The sequence below is a fragment of the Cricetulus griseus genome, chromosome 3 (assembly GCF_003668045.3).
Source record: "Cricetulus griseus strain 17A/GY chromosome 3, alternate assembly CriGri-PICRH-1.0, whole genome shotgun sequence".
In the NCBI taxonomy this organism is placed as follows: Eukaryota; Metazoa; Chordata; class Mammalia; order Rodentia; family Cricetidae; genus Cricetulus; species Cricetulus griseus.
The window spans coordinates 208,260,630-208,276,808 of NC_048596.1; the positions used below are offsets into that span (position 1 = coordinate 208,260,630).

The window sequence follows — 16,179 nt, forward strand, 5'->3', positions numbered from 1 at the left end:
GGAATAGTAAATAAATTATCCATCGTGGCTTTGAAATATTTTCATAAGGAGTATCTGGCCTGCAAATACATACACACACAGATGAACACATTCATGTGAACATGTGTGGCACACACACACACCTGTTGAGAAAAAAGAAAAATTGAGTATAAAAATTGAGTATAAATAGCAATTCAAGGGATTTCCCACAAAGCTCTTGTATATATGTAAATCCTAACATAAATCCTAACACTTAGAAACTATGTCATTTCCTTTGTGTGATATCAGTACAGTGGTGTTAATGAAGTATCCTAGTGTAATTGAACTTGGAGAGTTTGGCCAAGTTCCTTTTTTGTTGTTGTTGTTTTTTTTGTTTTTCAAAACAGGGTTTCTCTGTGTAGCTCTGGCTGTCCTGGTACTCACTTTGTAGACCAGGCTGGTCTCAAACTCACAGAAATTCACATGCTTCTGCCTCCAGAATGCTGGGATTAAATGCATGTGCCACCACCGCCAGCTTGGCCAAGTTCTTAGAAAACATATTTGCTCTCTGGTTTCTATTAGGAATCTTGAGGCTCACTTTGGTCCTCTTTTTTTTTTCCCTCTCTCACTCTCTTGTACGCAAACAGAAAAAGTCCATGAAATGGAAAAGGAGCACTTAAACAAGGTTCAGACTGCAAATGAAGTTAAGGCAAGTTTGATGCTCCAGTTCGTCCTAATGTTTTTAATCCATCATTATTATTAATCTTAGTCTAACTTTAATATCTTTCCCCTTCCAAATTAATTTTAGCAAGCTGTTGAACAGCAGATCCAGAGTCACAGAGAAACTCACCAGAAACAAATCAGTAGTTTGAGAGATGAAGTTGAAGCAAAGGAAAAACTAATCACTGATCTCCAAGAGTAAGTGTTGTATTTTTCGCTGAGTTGGTAGAAACTAATTCAAAAAGGTTGACTCTTCAAACAAGAGAGGATGATAAGATACTAATAGATAAACCCATTCTCACTAGAATCTTGTTTTCAGTGAAATTAGAATTTTTATCATATTTTTAGTAAAACTTCCCAAGTTCCAGATCAGTTTTGAAAATATATTTTTAGACCTTTTCATCAGAATATTTTGTAAAATAGGGGAAAGAGAGCAAGGAGCTCCAGTTTGAACTTGTTAGTGTAGGTGATTACTAGCTTCTAAGATGTTTGAGAAAGGCATCTCCAACTATGGGGATGTTGTTTTATTTTTAAAAGTCATTATCTTTTATCTAGAAGCCATTTCTTCTCTTCTCATGTTTCTTATCTTCACATACATAGACTATAAGATAGAGAAACCTGGTAATTTGGGTAAAAAAAAATCTAAAGGGAGGAACAAAGTAAGTAATGACAGATTTGGAGAGATGGTTCTTGTTACCAGTACCTAATGGAAGTGAAGATAAAAATTTGGGGAGCAGAATGAAGTGATTTCAGATGATCATATGGGAAATACCACATGGCTGAAAGTGTCCAAACCCTTCACTTTCCTACCCATAGAGAACAAAGCAATGAGGTCCTGGCCAGTTGGCAAATGAGATAGAACATTGTAGAGGTCAAGCCCAGTATAGTGGCACACATCTGTAATCCTAGGCTGAGGCAGGAAGGTTCCAAGTTCTTGGGCAAGAATATGTAATAAGGTCCTATTTCAAAAAGCAAAAGCGCCCCCCTCCTCCCTACCAAACTTAAATTTTGATGCTAACATTCAGGAAACTTTGAGGTTGAACTTGTAGTCTATTCTTCCGTCAGCCAAAACCAGAAGATGGTGTTGGAGCAGGAGCGCCTAAGAGTGGAGCATGAGAGGCTGAAAGCCACAGACCAGGAGAAGAGCAGGAAGCTGCATGAGCTCACGTGAGTGTCACTTGGATTAAAGTTTAGAAATACAAGGCATTGTGGGCACTGCCCATGGGCGTGGCTACCTTTTGCCTTGCTTTGATTTGTGATATGTTCTTGTTCTGTAGTGAAGCAAGGTCTCACCTAGACTATAGTCCTGTTTCTCAGACTGCATTTGTTTTCTTGTTGTCTGTAGTACTTCAGGATCTATCATAAAAACCATCTTAAAATCTGATAAATAATTTAGAAAATTGTAGAATATATTTCTTATATTTTGTCAAATTTGGTTTTTCATAAAAAGACATTGAATTTTCAGCTTTTTATTTTATTTTATTTTATTTTTTTAAGATTTTCGAGACAGTTTCTCTGTGGAATGATGGCCCTGGCTGCCCTTGAACTTGCTTTGTGGACCTGGCTAGCCTTGAGCTCACTGAGATCCACCTGCCTCTGCCTCCCAAGTGCTGGGATTAAAGGTGTATGCCACCACCACCTGGCTTTTGACCCTCGTTTTTTAATAAAAGTTTTGTGGTTTGTTTTGAGGTTTGGGGGTCTTTGTTTTGTTTCTGTCTCTTAATATGTATTAGTGGCCTGCCCAGATTTATGTATGTTTACCATGTGTGTGCCAGTGCCCTCAGAAGTCAGAAGAGGGTGACAGATCCTCTAGAAGTGAAGCCACAAGTGTCTCAAGTCAGCGTGTGGGTGCTGGGAATCAAATGGGTCCTCTGCAAGAGTAACAAGTGCTTCAACTGCCAAACTATCTTTCTAGCCCCTAACCTTAATTTTTGGGGCAGGTGTTTCCCGGCCCCCTCATACTTTTCCTTCTTGACTATGAATTTCTTTTTTCCCCCAGAGTCTGAGTAGGTAGATAACTCATGATGATAGTCTTCCACAAGCCTTGAATTTTAAGAAATGATTTGCAAATTAACTATGGTAGTTAGGATAGTTACACTGTAAGACCAGTTCAGAGTGGATTGCATAAACATTCCGCTGAGGACTGGGAATGTTCCAGGTATGCACAGAGCTCTGGGTTTAAGTCCCATCTCTGCAGACAGGGGATTGATTCTACTGGATTTCAGCTGTAGTTTTGTGTGCTATAAAATATTTTAGTCTCAGACAAATTTTAGTATCAATTATTTTGGATGAATTAGCAGCATACTATATGTGTAGCATCTATTAGAATAAAAATTGGAGTCATCCCTTATATGAACTCAGTCTCATACTGTTTGATCTCTTCCATTGCTATATGAGGGCTGTTTCTCCCTTTTAAACTATATATTGAAAAAGAGACTGAAATACTATATATAGATTTCTTTAAAAGATACTCTATAGCTGGATGGTGGTGCACACCTTTAATAACCGCATTCAGGAGGCAGAGTCAGGCTGGTCTCTGTGAGTTTAAGACCAACCTGGTCTATAAAGTTAGTTCCAGGACAGCAGGGCTGTTACACAGAGAAACCCTGTCTCAAGAAACTAAAAAAAAAAGATAGATACAGCATGGGCAAACACAAACTGTTGTTTAAATATGAGCATCTTTCTATTTGAATTTAATAAAATTTGATTTAATTTTTGCTAAATAAAACTGATTTATGGGGGCCGGGCATTGGTGGCGCACGCCTTTAATCCCAGCACTCGGGAGGCAGAGGCGGGCGGATCTCTGTGAGTTTAAGGCCAGCCTGGTCTCCAGAGTAAGTGCCAGGATAGGCTCCAAAGCTACACAGAGAAACCCTGTCTCAAAAAACCAGAAAAAAAAAAAAAAAAAAAAACTGATTTATGGAATCAAAGTTGAAAACATGTACCTGTGTTGCTTCATTTTAGGGTTATGCAAGACAGACGAGAGCAAGCAAGGCAAGACTTGAAGGGTTTGGAGGAGACAGTGGTAAGAAAATTTGAAAATGAGTATGACTGGGGAGTATGTTTTATATTTTTCTGCTGTAATTGTTTTGAATGACCAATATCTTTATTCTTAATTCAAGGCAAAAGAACTTCAGACATTACACAACCTACGTAAGCTCTTTGTTCAGGACCTGGCTACCAGGGTGAAAAAGGTGATATCATAGTGCCAAGGGCTACTTGTAGGGATGTTCCTCCTGTGTGTGATCCTTTTTATCTTTTTGTTTAGTTTTTGTTTGTTTGTTTGTTTGTTTGTTTTGTATGTATATGTGAGCGTGTCTTTGTTATGTTTGTGTTCGTGTTTGTGTGGAGGAAGGTCAGGTTTTTGAACTTTACAGTTTCTCTGCTTTTGTTACCATCCTTCCCTCAGAGTGCTGAGGTTGACTCTGATGACACTGGTGGCAGTGCTGCACAGAAGCAGAAAATCTCCTTCCTTGAAAACAATCTGGAACAGCTCACCAAAGTGCACAAGCAGGTAATAGAGAACGTGTAGTGTGGCAACAGTGCAGAACTGTAAGTGCGGGAGTAGGAAACGTCTCAACCTTCAGAGCCCGGAACCGTTATGCTCTGGGCCGCTTTGTTGTTTCATTTTGAGCAGTCATACAGAGACCAGAACTTGCTGGGAAGTTAACATTTTAATTTTTATTTTTGAACCTTGGTCTCATTATGTAGGTTAACAATCTTTCTGCTCTGCTTCCCAAGTGCTGTGATTATAGGTATGCACTACATGCCTGGGTGAGAAGTTAATGTTTTTGTCAACTCTGTTACTAAGCAAGTTCTGTGGAAAGTATGAAATATCCTTATTTCCTCTATAGGAGTTCAAGGCTGAAATTTCTTGTTAAGTTATTGGCTAGGCTCCATTTTGTAGTTAAAGCATGGTCTTTTCCTTTGTTGGTCTTTTTGCCTGTTATCTGAAATACATAGTGTAACGTAATGAGAAAATTATATTTTTTACAGGAATGTATATGTTTATATTGCCAATTTTTAAAAATACAACCTTGTTTCTGCAAATTCTGTGATTTCGCCAATGTAAAGTTAAAAATGTTTTAGCTTTATTACTGTGGAGTTTTTTTGGGGGGGGTTCATATACCTAAAGAAGGCACTGGATACTTAGCTTGGGTAGTAGCATTTGCCTAAGATGCACAAAACACTGGGTTCAGTACCCATAACTTCTATAAAAACTGGACATGGTATTACGTACCTACCTGTAATCCTAACTGGGGCAATAGAGACCAGAGGATCAAGGTCATCATCCTTCACTACATGAATAGGAGGTCATGTGGGATATATGAAGCTCTGTCTCAAAAATATACCCAAAGGTTATATTACTGAAGGAAGTAACTACATTATGTTCTACTTCATTGTCTGCCTAGGTACAGAGAGAGGGATTACAGCTCAGTCAGGCCCATATAAATAATTAAATGAACAGGGTGGGATGTTAGCTCTGTTGGTAGAGTGCTTGCCTAGCATGCAGGGCACCCTAGGTTCTGTCTTCAGCACCACAGAAAACCTAGTGTGGTGATGATGCCTCCAATCCTTGCACTCAGTAGAGCCAGGAAAGAAGTTCAAGATCATATGCTACGGAGTGAGTTTGAAGCTATTCTAGGCTCTGGTCTCAAAACCAATAAATAAACGAGTGTGTGCTTTGTGAAATGTATGTTGGTATGTATATATTTTTACATGGTGCTGCCAAAACAGAAAAATTTTACATGGTGATGCCTAAATGGAAAAGCTCAATAGAAAATAATAGTTTTATTTATTTTTCTAAATTGCAGTTACAAAATGCTCGTTTTCTTAAATCATCTTGTTGAAAGCTGTCTATATTTTCTTGTATACCTTTAGTTGGTACGTGATAATGCAGATCTTCGCTGCGAACTTCCTAAGCTAGAGAAACGACTTAGAGCTACTGCTGAGAGAGTGAAAGCTTTGGAGTCAGCCCTGAAAGAAGCCAAAGAAAATGCATCTCGTGACCGCAAACGCTATCAGCAAGAAGTAGATCGGATAAAAGAGGCAGTCAGGTCAAAGAATATGGCCAGAAGAGGGCACTCTGCACAGATTGGTTAGTAGAATGATGGTGTTTCTGTCTTTATTTACTAAATTACTAAAAAGTGATAGTTTTGGAAAGGAATATAGTCACTAAGAGAGCCACACTCAATGGACAGGGAACTATAGGAGAGACTGTAAGTAAACACCAGGAAAGCAGAAGAGAATTCCAGAGAGGACAGATGGCAGCTGCACTTCATACTTGTGTTTCAGAATAACTACCCTGGTGCAGGGGGGAAAAAGGTGATAAGAGCATGAAGGTGAAAGCACTTCCTATTCAAGTCTGATGGCTTGAGTTTGATCTCACAGTGGAAAAAGAACTGACTTCTGAAAATACCATCTATGAGTTCTAGGCCAGCCTGGTCCATGTAGAGAGTTCCAGGACAACTAGAGCTATTTGGAGAGAACCTACCTCAAAAATTAACAAGTAGTCAATAAGTATTTTGAAAGATTGTTAGAGGCAAGAGACTATGTTGAAACACTGGGGAATAGTTAGAAGCGTAAGTAAGTACTACAGTCACTGTTGAACCGTGTTCTAACTCCATCATCTGTCTCACAGCAAAACCCATCCGTCCTGGACAGCATCCAGCAGCCTCTCCAACTCACCCTGCTGCAGTTCGTGGAGGAGGCACAGTTGTTCAGAACAACCAGGCAATAGCGCTACGAGGTGGTGGAGGCAAGCAGGCATAAACATTGACACATCACAGGTGTGGGTTCATGCCTGACTTTTGAGTTGTAACTATGTGTGGGAATGCTGAGCTGCTGGCTTAGAATTTGAATTTCACATTAGGATCAGGATTTTTTTTTTTTTTAATGTGTTTGATTTTATGAAAGTAACTTGCCAAATCTGTTCCATGATTTAGATAATCTATATTTTCAGTTTTATGTTTTTGTTTTTAAAACTCATGTTGGATCATTTATAATAGTTCTTTGTATCCTACCCAATGGTTATGCACCAGTTTATAATATCCCTTTACTAGAAATTTAATAAAGCACATTAATTTTGTTCCAAAACTGGAACTTCTATAAATGAAGTTTGAAATATGAAGTATCTTTTATACTGTCTCATCCTTCAGATTACTATCAGAAGATTTCCCAAATTGGAATTCCAGGGTATGAACATTTTTAAGGTTTTTACAGTTGCTTTCTAGAAGGACAGCCTAAAATTGCATCTTAATAAAAATGAGCGTTTGGTTGTATCCTTGCTAGCATTGAAAATTGGTAGTTTTCTAATTTGATAGGCCCAAGATAGCATCCCATTGGTTTATTGAATGACGGTGGACTTTATATGCATACTTACCTCCATTTATGTTTCCTTTTTAAACAAGTTACCTCTTTATGCCCCATTTCCATTCACCTATTGTGAGTTATTTTTCTTTTTAAAATTTTTAGTTTTATATGTGAGTATTTTGCCTGCATGTATGTCTGTGTACCACATGTATGCAGCACTCCTGGAGGCCAGAAAAGGGTTTTGGATCCTCTGGGACTGGAGTTACAGACAGTAGTGAGCCATCGTGTTGGTGCTGTAAATTGAACCCTGATCTCTGAAAGACGACACTGCTTTTAAGCGCTGAGTTATCCTGCTAGCTCCTGTTAGTTTATTTCACTAATGGGTTTCTGGGTTTTCTTTTTTCTTTCTCTTTTCTTGTTTGGTGTACATGTGTCTTCATGTCTATGTGTGGGCGCAAGTTTGGAAATTAGAGCACAACTTAAAGATTCCATTCTCCTTCCACTGTGTGGATCCCAAGAATCAAATTCAGGCTTGCCATCTGTTCCTGGCAAAAAGATAAAAGGTGTCATTTGAGGGCTTTCATATACACCACACGCGCGCGCACACACACACACACACACACACACACACAGTTGAGGACTTTTTTTTTATATGCTATAACTTTGAAATTTAAGGTTCTGGATTTAATATACTACACCTGTTCCCCATCTGGTAATTGATAGCTTTTTAATTTAATGATACACTGAACACTTTATTCTGTATCATGTTCATTAGTAAATAGCTGATTAGTAGTTTATGACACATTGCCAGAAGTCTGACTTTTAACTATAGAAGTCCCACAGAAAATGCTGAAATTTTGCTGAGCATGGCAGCACACACCTTTAATCCTAGCACCTAGAAGGCAGAGGCAGAAGGATCTCTGTGATAGTCTAGTCTAGAAAGTGAGTTCCAGGACAGCCTAAGCTGTTACACAGAGAAACCTTATCTTGAAAAGATTACACACACAAACAAAAGCTAAAAATTTAAAACACTAGATAATTGTGAGATGGTAAACTCTTACTGCTTCTGAGAAGTGCTAAGACTGGTTTATTTTAGTTTTACTTGGTTTTGTTTGACACTTTGCATAAGGCTGCCTCTAACTTTTGAATAGAGATTAAAGCAACAGTATCTAGTGTAATATTATTTTTTTAATTTAAAACTAAAAAAAATCTTACTTTACATACCAATCCCAGTTCCCTCTCCCTCCTGTCCTCCCCGCACCATTTCCCCATCCCACCCCCCCCCATGTACTCAGAGAGGGTGGGGCTTCCCAAGGGGGATCTTCAAAGTCATTTTGGGGCAGGACCAAGGCCCTCTCCCTTATATCTAGTAACTTTTTAAAGTTAATTCTTTCTGGGCTGGAGAGATGGCTTAGTCTTCCAGCTAAATGCCTGCCACAGAAGCCTGAGGACCTGCATTTGGCTTGGTACCCATGCAAAAGCTAGACAAGAAAGTACACATCTGTAAGCCCAGCTTGGAGGAGGGAGAATCCCTGGAGTTTACTGGGAAGCTAGCTAGTACACCAGAGTTCTAGGTTCAATATGATGTCCTGTGTCAAAAAAATATGTTGCTGAAGCAGATTACCCCGTCTGGCCTCTGTACGAACACTACAAACAGCATACATGTGAAAAGTTACCAAATTCTCCTTTTTAGTCCTTTGAAATTCACTATAAAAATGTTTCAGATTCATGAAAAATAAGTGGGTGTTTTGCACAGCTGTAATAACAATCACATCTAACCAATTAATGTTAATATTATCTTATTTTTTATTGTTTTTTAAATTATGTGTATATGTATAGTGCTCATAGAAGCCAGCGGCGTTAGTTCCTCTGGAATTGCAAGTACAGGTGGCTATTGACCACCTAGTGGGTGCTGGGATTTGAACTGAGGTCATCTGTTAGAACAGCATGTACTTTGACGTGCTGACCATCCCTCGAGCCTTTTAGGTTTTAACTGCTGAAAAGTTAGATATCATGAAGATTTTAATTTTTTTAATTGTTGAGAAAAACATTTCAAAATAGGGATCTATTTGGGGCAATGGTGATAGTTATTAATAGTGTTTAATATGTTTTGTTTACAGTTTTACGTAACCAGTCTTCTGTTACATATCACTGTGAGCAGGTTTTTATTAAATGCAGGCACTCAAGGATAATTATGTGTATTTTGGGGGAGTTTGTCTGCAGGCCCACAAGTACCACAGCTTAAATGGGGAAATCAGAGTTCAACACTGGGTATCAGTCCTTGTCTTCCACCTTGAGACAGACTCCTCTGCACACTCCAGTCTAACTATCCTGACAGCTTCCAGACATTCTCTTGTCTCCTAATCCTATCTTGCAGATACACAGGCATGCACTCCTATACCTTGCCTCATGTGGGTTCTAGGGATCCATACTCAAGTGAGCGCTTTTTACAAGTGAAGCATCTCTCCAGCCCTTCCTTATGTTTATTTAAGCCACATGTATTTGCAACATACTGCTGCTAATTAGTCATCCTTGATTTAAGAATGTCATGTTTACTGGTGAAAAGATTAACATGTCTGCTTTCCCCCACTTCTCCATGTTCCCCATGCCCCACCTCCAACCCCAACTCATGGTAAAGCCTCCTGCCTCAGACTCCCAAATACTATTGGTTACAGGTTTGAGACATCATGTCCAACTCTATTTTCTTAGTTAAACAAAATTGTTTATGTATCAGCCCACCTATGGCTTTATTACTGGGGATGAAAAAATTTATGGGCTGACGTTGTGAGCATTGTCCTGCTCAATAATAATTCAAGTTAGAAGATTAATAAGGAAGAAATTGGGCTGGAGAGAGATGCATTGGTTAGGAGCACTTGCTGGTCTTGCATAGGACTTGAATTCCTTTCTCATTACCCACGTACTGGCTTATAATCAGACTTAATCCCAGTTCCAGGGGATTCCTCATCTGAACTTCACGGGTACCAGTCAGTCATGTGGTGCCCATACAGGCAAGATACAAACAAATAAAGTAAATCTAATTTAAAAATACCTTTTAAAGAAATTAAATCATTCCTGTTTTCATTCTTCATTATTACCTCAAACATGAGTTTTATAAAAACTAAAATTTTCTCTGCTTTCTCCCATTTCAGGTGTTGAAAAGTAATTGAAGTTTGAAGAGGACATAAAATCAAACAGTCTTTCAATAACTATAACCTCTACCCCCTTGGGATTATAGAAATTTAATTTTTTTAATGTGTAAATTATTCCTAACCTGTACAGCTGTTTCCTATCCTTGTAAACTCTGCTGGTTCCCAACACTAGAGTGCAATGTTGATGTCCTGGGAGGGAGATGACAGTTTACAACTGCAGCCCTATTTATTATAGTTTGTCTTTCATGTTTTCACTGTGCCGAGTAACTACATTACAGGACTGTGCTCCTTGTGATTGCCTTTTCTGTGTGTGTTTAATCTTGGTTTACATTACCTAGCTGCTATTGCTTTTCATTTTTCTTTTCCTACTAAAATGTCTTTTGTTTTTAAAGGAAATATGGAATATTTAGATTAAATGTCTTAAATTTTACCACTTACAATACTACATGCCACAAAATAATATCAGGTCAGTGAGTACTGTATTTTAAAAATCCCTTCAGCAGGGTGTGGTGGCACACATGTTTAATCCCAGGCAGAGGCAGGTGGATATCTGCCAGTTTGAGGCCATCCAGGGCTATATAAAGAGACCCTGTCTCAAAAAACAAAGACAAAAAAATTAATTAATTTGAAAATAAATATTCCTTGAAGTGAAATCAGGGTTGTGTTGGTATAGTCTCTAAAGCTTGCCTCTGGAAAAATGTTGAGCACTGAGACCTCTGATTGTCTATCCAGGAGTTCAAGACTGAGCAGGCTCCTTAACTGTTAGCTCATGAAATTCCTGTTGCATATTACTTTAAATAGAAATATTTTACATATCAAAAGCAAGTCTCATTTTAAGAATGAGTTTGGAAATGACTGTGTATCCCTTCTTTCTACTTCTGCACTTAACATAGTTTAATAGAACAGTAGTGCCCTGCTTCATTCTGTTATACTTGCTGCCTGCTAGAGCAAGAATTGGACAGATGCTAATGTCATCCATCTTTAATACTAGGAAATAAATGGATTAAGACATTATAGAATTAAACAGTTTTTAATTGTTAAATAATTGCATTGGCTGATATAAATTTATAGCCTTTGAAAATTGAGAAAAATTGTGACAGGACAGATAAACCATATACTTAAAAATGGTTAATTTTGCTCTGAAATCTTGAAGGTGGTTTTCACCTGCTACACTAAGTCATATACTATAATTTGTTTAGTTAGAAATAGTAAATTGTTTGCAAGGCACTAATAATCTTCAAAAAAGTTATATTGTTGGCCATAGTGCATAATTTTATAATTAGAACTGTGCGTATATATTTTTGCCACTCACTTTTCAGGTGATTAAACTCGATCAAGTTTATTTTAAGGATCTATAAAAGAAACAGGGAAAGATTTCACATTGGCTTCCTCAGTGCTGGGGTAGCTGCAGCCCTGTTAGCAGAAATCCACAGGAAATGGGGGTCTGAGGTGATTGGGTTAATAGAGAAGCTTTGGGAGTTCTGTGTTAGAATCTGGATGTCAGAAGCTTTGGAAAAGTTTTATATACAGATATTTGTATTATTAAATTTGGAGCCATAGTCAGAAGACTCAGATCATAATTGGCTTATTTTTCTATTTCCTTAACTATTGTAATTTCCACTTTTATAATAATTTTGATTTGAAAAATAAACTTATTTATTTTTTTAACAGTCAAAATCTTTGCTGTTGTAGTCTGCAGCCTTTAATGATTGTGTTGTTTTTATGATTGGAAGAAACACTCTAAATTGAAATGAAACCTTGATGCAGTGAGGTGTAGGTCGTCGTTAGTAAAATGCACGGCTCCTGTGGTGATCGTTGTCTTGTGAGAGACATCTGGCTGCATTCAAAAGGACATTCTTTCCAGATGAAAATTTGCTTCTTTGGCAGTTTCATAATGGAAAAAAAAAATTCTCTTTTGTCTGAATACAGTAGTTTTAAGATGTATCATGGGTATTGGTGCTGTGTAACACACAATGAATTGTAACTAGCATGTTGTTAAGAAAACACATTGTTAGGTTTTTAAAATCTTACTGTTTCTTTTCTATTTATAATTTCAAACTTTCATAAAGTATACTAAGAATTTCATAAATTTTTTTCAGTGAACTGAATTGTCTTTTTTGCTATGATAGGTCATTAAATATAGCATTCACTCAAAATGGACATTTTTTTATCGTCTAGAATACTGAAAATATTTTAGTTTGCAGTGTCTTTTTTGTGACTGGATATATTAATGTTCCTTTGAGTGGTACTGGTAATTGGTTCAGAAGAGAAACTCAGTGAAATGAGAGTAGTATTTATTCATGGTGATCAATTAAATTATTTGCCTAACTTAAGGAAACTAACTACTATGCATAACTGAATTTATTTGCAAATCTCAGTTTGATTTGAGGTAACAGAAGAGAGTCTGAGTCTACCTGTGGAATATGTTGGTTCATTTTCAGTGCTTAGAGTTACATTCAAATATAATTGGTTTGGGAAGATGCCATATAATTTTAAGTTAACCTGCATGCTGTAAATGTGTTTAAATAAAGGAAAATCTTTTTGAAATGTAATGACATTTTTGAACCTTACTTAATATGAAGTATTAGCTTGATTTTATATAACTGAATGGCCTGCACTGACAGAATAGTGGTGTGTGTGTTTGGGTGTGTGTTTCTAATGTGTTATTGCCTCTCAAACAACAGATAGGCCAAAAAAAAAATCAATTATCAGTCTCATTTTTATTATTTTAGTGTTATTTTGCATCTTTCATTTGTGTATGTGTTAGCAATGAGGGACACACTTGTATTTTGATATGTATCAAGATTATTGTGGAAATTTTAATCATAATATATTATTTATGAACTCTTATCTGCATGCTCCTCTGCTCTCCAGAGTAGGGCATTGGATCCCATTATAGATAGTTGTGAGCCACCATGTGTTTGCTGGGAATTGAACTCAGGACCTCTGGAAGAGCAGCCAATGCTCTTAACCACTGAGCCATCTCTCCAGCCCTTGCCCATAGTATTTTAAAGGTATTTTCATGATGCTGTTACTGTCTACTTTTTAAAAGTAAAAATTCCCTAATGTATATAGCAAAGGCAGGTATGGTGGAGCATGCCTTTAATGTCAGCAGAGGCAAGGGGATCTTACATTCAAGACCAGTTTGGGCTGTATGCCTTGTCTTAAAAAGAACACAGACACACCAGGTACCAAAATAGAAATAATTTCCTAACCAAATTTTTAGTTTTTGTAAAAAGTTTATTTGCATCAAGATCCAGTTAAGGGTCGCATATTGCAGAATTCTATTATTTTTCTCTTGAAATTAGTTTATGAGCCAGCAGATAAGCTGCCATAGTTTCCCAGTTGCCGATTACAATCCTTGAGTATTTAACATTGCTCTGTTTGTATTTTATGTAGATTTGTTTTAGATCCACTGGGATTTAAGTTTTTTTTTTCACTAGAGGGGACTTACCTCAGTGGTACTACTAGCATTACATCAAGTGGTATATAATACCTTATAGTCTGTCTTCTGGGTTATCTTCTGGTAATGCAGTAGATGTTCCAGTTCAATAGAAGTTACAGAATGGCAGCACTGTAATCCTAATATTCCTTTTGTTAGCTTCAGTAGAATTTGCCCTCTTCCAGTCTGATTACCCAAAGGTTAGTTTGCATAAGAAAGATGGAATAAACACCTGATCCTCTTCCCAGTCTCTGTAAGTTTCAAAACATTTGTGCTTCTCTTCATCATTAGTGATGACCAGGTGGTTGCTTGAGTTTCCCTCTATGTATATACACATGTGAATGTACATATGGAGGCTTGAGGCCAACCTCAGGTGTCCTCCTCAATTGCTCTCCACCATTCTTTTTGAGAAAGGGTCTCACATTGAACCTGGAGCTCACTAGACTAGCTAGACTAGCTAGCCAGCAATCTCTATTTCCCCAGCTGTTAAGTGCTTTACCAACTGAGCCATCTTCCCAACCCTATTTTTGTTTTTAGGTGTTGTATTGGTCTTCAGGGTGTTTCCTTTTCTGAAGAAATTTAAATGTAAACACAAAGAGGGGTTTTCTAACAAAGTCACACATAGTCCAAGTAAAGGGTGAGGTGGTAAATTACTTCATCAAGTGAAGACATAAGTGCAGGTGTGTATGCTTGCATTCAAGAGGCAAACCACTCTTGAATAGATACTATTTCAGTATCTAAGTGATAGGAAGGACCAGAGAATTTGGTCATTTCATGCTAGGTGGTTGATGCAAAACTCTTAAAGGGGTTCTATTGCCTTTGAAGTCATAAGTAATGTCAAATCCTCAACCATTAGAGTGATCAGAACCCATAGCTCTAATTCTCAGGCTCAAGCAAGTCTGCTGATGCAGGCAATAAAAATTTGCATTGTTCTTTGAGAGCTAAGTTTCACTTTTGCTACAGAGAATTTCATAGTTTTGTATTCAAATATTGTTAGTGGAAAGAAATTTACATGAAGCAGGAGCTGAGAGATAGTTCAGGTGGTAGTGGGGACTTGAGTTTCATCTTTAATAACCACATATAAAAGCTGGGTTTGGTGGGGGCATGCTTGTCATCCAGTCACAGGGAGGCAAAGACAAACTGATAACCTGGGCTTGCCAGGCTAACCTAGCCTGAATGATGAGTCCGAGGCCATTAAGAGGCCCTTACCTCAAAAAACAAGATTGGTGATATCTGGATAATGCTACCCAGGGTTGACCTTTGACCTATAAATTCATGTGCACAAAGAATAAATTCATGTGCAGTGGAGTATTGCAGGATTAAATTTGTGTTGTAAAACTCCTCTTTGACGATCAGGACCTTGATAGAAATCTGGGTTATAGGGGAGGGCACACAATGTTCCCGTGGTCACATGGACATGGGGTAGGGTGATCACTCCTAGAACTGTGTTCTTTGGGGAACAGAACTCAGAAGTACTCAGATGAGTGTATACTGTGCTCTAAAGGATAGTACCTCATTCTTAAAGACTTTTGCTTCTAAGATGGCCCTTCAATTAACAACATCAACAAACTACTCTAAAGCTACCAGGCCAGCAGCTTGTGGGCTTTGAACTGTGTGATCTGATCAATGGGTGTTGAATGGTGGAGTGGGGTGTTTGAACACTTGGTTCCCCCACAGCACTGTTCAGGAAAGTTACAGAGTCTTTAGAAGGCAGAGCCTTGATGGAGGAAGTACACTTCAGGAGACAATTTATAGTTGTGCCCTACTTCCCATTCTGTTTCAGGACTGGATGCATTCTGACAGGCTGAATTCATGCTTCTACCACCATGCCTTCATCCCCTTAATGGACTGTTTCCCCTCTGGAACTATAAGCCAAGATAAAGTTGCTTTTGTTACAACATCAGAATAAAACTGATACATTATTCTAAGGCATACTATTTGCTTTTGCCTGTGAGTATACACAAGTTGGTATTTCCTAATCTTTCTGACCAAGTAGCTAGTAGTGGCTCCCTCTGTATTGTGTGACAGGAGTTTCCCTTGTGACTAGGGTTTGTTTTTAGTTTGTTCCCTTCTTCTCCATCCTTCCTTTCCATAGGCCTGATTGTCTGAGCTCTGTCTTTTTAACATTCTCGACAGGCACATCTGCCAGTGACATTCATTTCTTCTAGCTTTAAGAAGTACTGACTGCCCTTTCAGTTTTGAGGGGTAACTGGATCTGTGGTGTTTTAGCTTTTGAGACAATGTCTTCTAATAGGTTGGCTTCAGTGTGATTCTTCTACATTTCTTCCCAAGGTCTGGGACTGCAGGTCACAACACTAACCTGACCAGATCTGTGGGATTGTATCATTAATTTTAGGAAACTTTGTTTCAGACACTCCTTTGTTGTCACTATGTGGACACGTTTGTAATTGTTTAAGTTCTCAGTATAATCAGTGTTTGTCCCCTTTACTACATTTGTGGAATTTTGACTGTGAAGAGTTTCCAACTCTGTTTATAGCCCTCGTTTTCTATGTTGCTCACATTTACTATACCAACTCTGTATAGCCATCATATGTTTTCAGTTTGTTTAGTAATAGTCTCATGTAGCCCAAGCTATCC

At 38.0% G+C, this 16,179-nt stretch overlaps 1 protein-coding gene across 1 annotated transcript in view; it reads left to right on the top strand.

The window, feature by feature from the left end:
- The window catches only part of Kif5b (kinesin family member 5B), a 38,960-nt gene extending 26,269 nt beyond the window's left edge, over nucleotides 1-12,691 (top strand). The window contains exons 18-26 of the mRNA XM_027405475.1: nucleotides 606-667; nucleotides 767-876; nucleotides 1,744-1,845; nucleotides 3,643-3,703; nucleotides 3,801-3,872; nucleotides 4,088-4,192; nucleotides 5,560-5,776; nucleotides 6,320-6,467; nucleotides 10,140-12,691. Coding sequence (XP_027261276.1) covers nucleotides 606-667; nucleotides 767-876; nucleotides 1,744-1,845; nucleotides 3,643-3,703; nucleotides 3,801-3,872; nucleotides 4,088-4,192; nucleotides 5,560-5,776; nucleotides 6,320-6,450 — 860 coding nt within the window. The 3' untranslated portion in view covers nucleotides 6,451-6,467; nucleotides 10,140-12,691. The remainder of the gene's footprint in view (nucleotides 1-605; nucleotides 668-766; nucleotides 877-1,743; nucleotides 1,846-3,642; nucleotides 3,704-3,800; nucleotides 3,873-4,087; nucleotides 4,193-5,559; nucleotides 5,777-6,319; nucleotides 6,468-10,139) is intronic.
- Nucleotides 12,692-16,179: the final 3,488 nt, after the last annotated feature.